Source organism: Crocodylus porosus, unplaced genomic scaffold, assembly GCF_001723895.1.
Source record: "Crocodylus porosus isolate Cpor-Errol unplaced genomic scaffold, CroPor_comp1, whole genome shotgun sequence".
Lineage (NCBI taxonomy): Eukaryota > Metazoa > Chordata > Crocodylia > Crocodylidae > Crocodylus > Crocodylus porosus.
This window is the reverse complement of record NW_017728886.1, coordinates 77585028-77588525: the sequence shown is the minus strand read 5'-3', so window position 1 is coordinate 77588525 and position 3498 is coordinate 77585028. Positions and strand designations below refer to the sequence as shown.

General features: G+C 43.5%; 1 protein-coding gene across 1 annotated transcript; it reads left to right on the top strand.

The window, feature by feature from the left end:
• The first annotated feature begins 383 nt into the window (after positions 1 to 383).
• LOC109309363 (C-C chemokine receptor type 8-like) lies at positions 384 to 1812 on the top strand. Its single transcript, XM_019534097.1, has one exon. It carries the CDS (start codon positions 384 to 386, stop codon positions 1443 to 1445), a length of 1062 nt encoding a protein of 353 aa, XP_019389642.1. The 3' UTR covers positions 1446 to 1812.
• Positions 1813 to 3498: the final 1686 nt, after the last annotated feature.

The following is a 3498-nucleotide window of genomic DNA, read 5'->3' as shown; positions in this document are numbered from 1 at the left end:
TCAACCATTCTATTAGAACATAGAAAGAATCAGATTCTTTTATGCTTACGGCTGGCCTTTGCACTGTGTTTGTAACAGTAGGGACATTGTTTTTTTTAACAGATACAGTTATGTCAGTGCAGACCCCAATGTGAAAGCAGTTATAATGAGATAAAAACATATTTATCTGCTGTCATTTATGCCCCTTGTAGTACAGGAATAAACTATACTGCTATACATAAAGCAATACAAGACATGTCTTTACCCTGATTAATACCTCATTCCTCAAAGTTTCCCCTCATTTTAGTCCACTTGAATGTGGGTGGCTAAAGATGGCCTTCTGTGCACCTTCCATGTGAATTAGATCTTTAATTATCTTTTTTTTAAATGTATAGGTATTAATGATGGATGTCACAAGCTCTCCCCCAAACACAACTGACTATATCTATGTGTATGATGAAGACACCTCACCTTGCAGTGAAGGAAATGGTTTCAGCAAGTTCAGATCACTTTTCCTTCCAATCTTTTACTGCCTAGTCTTTGTCTCCTGCCTCATGGGAAACACCTTAGTCCTATGGGTACTCATTACCAGGAAGAAAATCACTACCATGACCGACATGTGCCTACTGAACCTTGCCATCTCTGACCTGCTGTTCGTTCTCCCTCTCCCATTTCAGGCTCACTATGCTTCAGACAACTGGATTTTTGGAAATGCTGTATGTAAGATCATGGCTGGCATTTACTACATGGGTTTTTACAGTAGCATTTTCTTTATAACCCTCATGAGCATAGACAGGTACATAGCAATTGTCCATATTGTTAATGCTAGGAAGATACGCACAGCCACTTGGGGTGTACTCATAAGCCTAGTCCTGTGGCTAGTGGCAGGTTTTGCTTCTGTTCCAAATATGGTGTTTAGCAAAGAAGTGGTAATTGAACAATCTGTGGAGTGTGTTCCTGATTATCCTCCAGGCCAGGAGACTTGGAGGATTTTCACCCATTTTGGGATCAACCTCTTGGGACTTGTGTTCCCACTCGGCATCCTCATATATTGCTATTCCCGTATCCTGATAAACCTGCAATGTGTCAGGGTCAAAAACCGAAACAAGATCAAAGCCATCAGGATGATCTTCATCATTGTCATCTGTTTCTTCATCTTCTGGACCCCCTTCAACATTGTGCTTTTTCTGGACTCTCTGCAGATCATGCATATCATAAACGAATGCAAGACAAGTCATAACCTGGCCCTGGCTCTGCAGCTAACTGAAACCATCTCTTTCATCCATTGCTGCCTGAACCCAGTGATCTATGCTTTTGCTGGCGAGATTTTTAAAGCCCACATAAAAAAATTATTCCAAAGCTGGATCCATGTCATTCAAAATACCTCCAGTGCCGATTCAAGCAGTCTGTTCAATTCCTGGCACACTCAGGTAAGAAGCAATTCTGAAAGTGACAGAGTCCTGTGAGTTTTCTCACACCCCTTCTCACCCTCATATGCCCTAACTGCATTCATCAAAGTCAGGAGCTGCTCTAAAGAACTTCACACCATTAAGTTTAGCTCGGTGGTTAAGTTAACTCAGAATTGGTAGCATCCACCCATGTTTCCAGCCATAAGATATGTTGCAAATGCTGCAATAATGTTAGTCTGTCCAAGATAACTGACAAGTTTGTGAGGACAGGCACCATAATAGCACTTGTATGATGCTGTAAAATTATTTTAACTCATTTAAATAATGCAGTTGTTCTTGGTTTCTATGTCTCCAGCTCCTGAAATTGTTTTGTAGCTAAACCCCCAGTTTTTCTTTTTTTTTCTTTTAAAATACATTCCCTCCCTTCCCCAACTATTTCTGACTTTTTCTCTCCCTCTCTATTCCCTATAGATAAGTATGAGTAAGCTAAGACATAGGATAAGCATTAGCATTTTTGTAGCAAGTTTTTTTCTTCTCTCTCTCCTTCTTTGATCCACTGTTTTATATTGTATAATTATTATGTTTTTATTGATTTTTACTGTGTGATTACTGTTTTGCTGATTTTTACTGGTTTTTTCAATTGAAACTATGTGATTGAGGCCTACATGTATAAGTTAGCATAAGTAATGTCAAGTTTCCATTTTGAATGTCAAGCCTCCATCTTGTGTCCTCTGCCCGGGTGTAGCCTATGACTCATGTCTAACCAGTCTCATGGTAATTGGTTTCTGAATGAATGGGGATGAATTAGGATGCTTGAGCTACAATGGGAGCAGGCATCTACTGAATAATCAACTCAACAACTGGACCATCAGCTCAATGACCAGACCATTGCCTTCCATTGACTCATCCAGGAATCACGGACCCAGCATTTGAAAGACAAAGTCCCTACAGAAATCAGCCAACCCAGTATTGCAACACAGACTCCTGGAACTGCATCTCCTTGCATGGAGCACACATGCTCAGTACACCAGGTCTGACCCTTGCCTGGGCATGCCCATAGAAGGTCTACCCTAAAAAAGGGGTAGTGAAGACAGACCCAGTGGGGTGCCCTCTCCATCTGGACCAGCACCATGCCACACCACCTATCCACCCAGAGGCCCTGCCAGCAACCCCCCTCTGGACAACACCTTGCTGGAGAAGACCCTAACTGGGCATCGAGTTTCAACTCACAGCCCAGGATAGGTAGCTATCACCCACCTTCCTTCCCTAAGCAAGGGACCTGGACTCTGTCCCTACACACCTTGACTTCAATCCCTCCACTAAACCTTTTTCTCTCCTGCTATCATTGTGTAGGTGTGTATATGAGTGCTTGTGAGTATGTGTGTGTGTGTAGGAACCAATAACTTCATGGGGATGTGTTGTGTGTTGTCTGTTTAATAAACCTGTTATTTTGAAACCCCAAGTTGGGTTTTTGTCTTATTGACCTCCTGACCTTCCTCCTTGATTGTGCTAGCCACAGAATGGCTGCATCGGCAGCATGGGCACCCTGGCCATGATGGCACTGCTCACCTAGCAGCCACCTGGGGCATTCACCTAACTAAAAGGGAAGTGCAGAAATTAGTCAACTTCTGCATCACCTGCCAGGAAGTCAAGGCCTGACTAACCCCCACCTCAACTACCCCTTTGTTGTTATGTGGTGGAAAGGTAATATGGCAAGTTTGGCAATGTGACTTTATAGGTCCACTTCCCCGCACCCCGACAAAGCGACAGTATGGGTTAGTAGCAGTGGAAGCAGTCACCAGAATGATGTTCACCCGGGTCTCTGCCAAGGCCACTGCACAGGACACCTGTGCAGCACTGGAAAACCTGTCAGCCATCTGCTCACCTCCTGTAGAGCTGCAAAGTGACAATGGTTCACATTTTCGCAACTGTCTTGTCTATGAGTGGGCCACGAAACATCATGTGCTGTGGACCTATCACATTCCCTATCACCTGCAATCTAATGGACTGGTAGAATGAGCCAACGGTATCTTAAAGGAATGCCTCCTTGCTAAAAAGGAGGCTTACACCCAATGGAAAGAAGGGGTCATCACCAGGGAGGACTATTCTG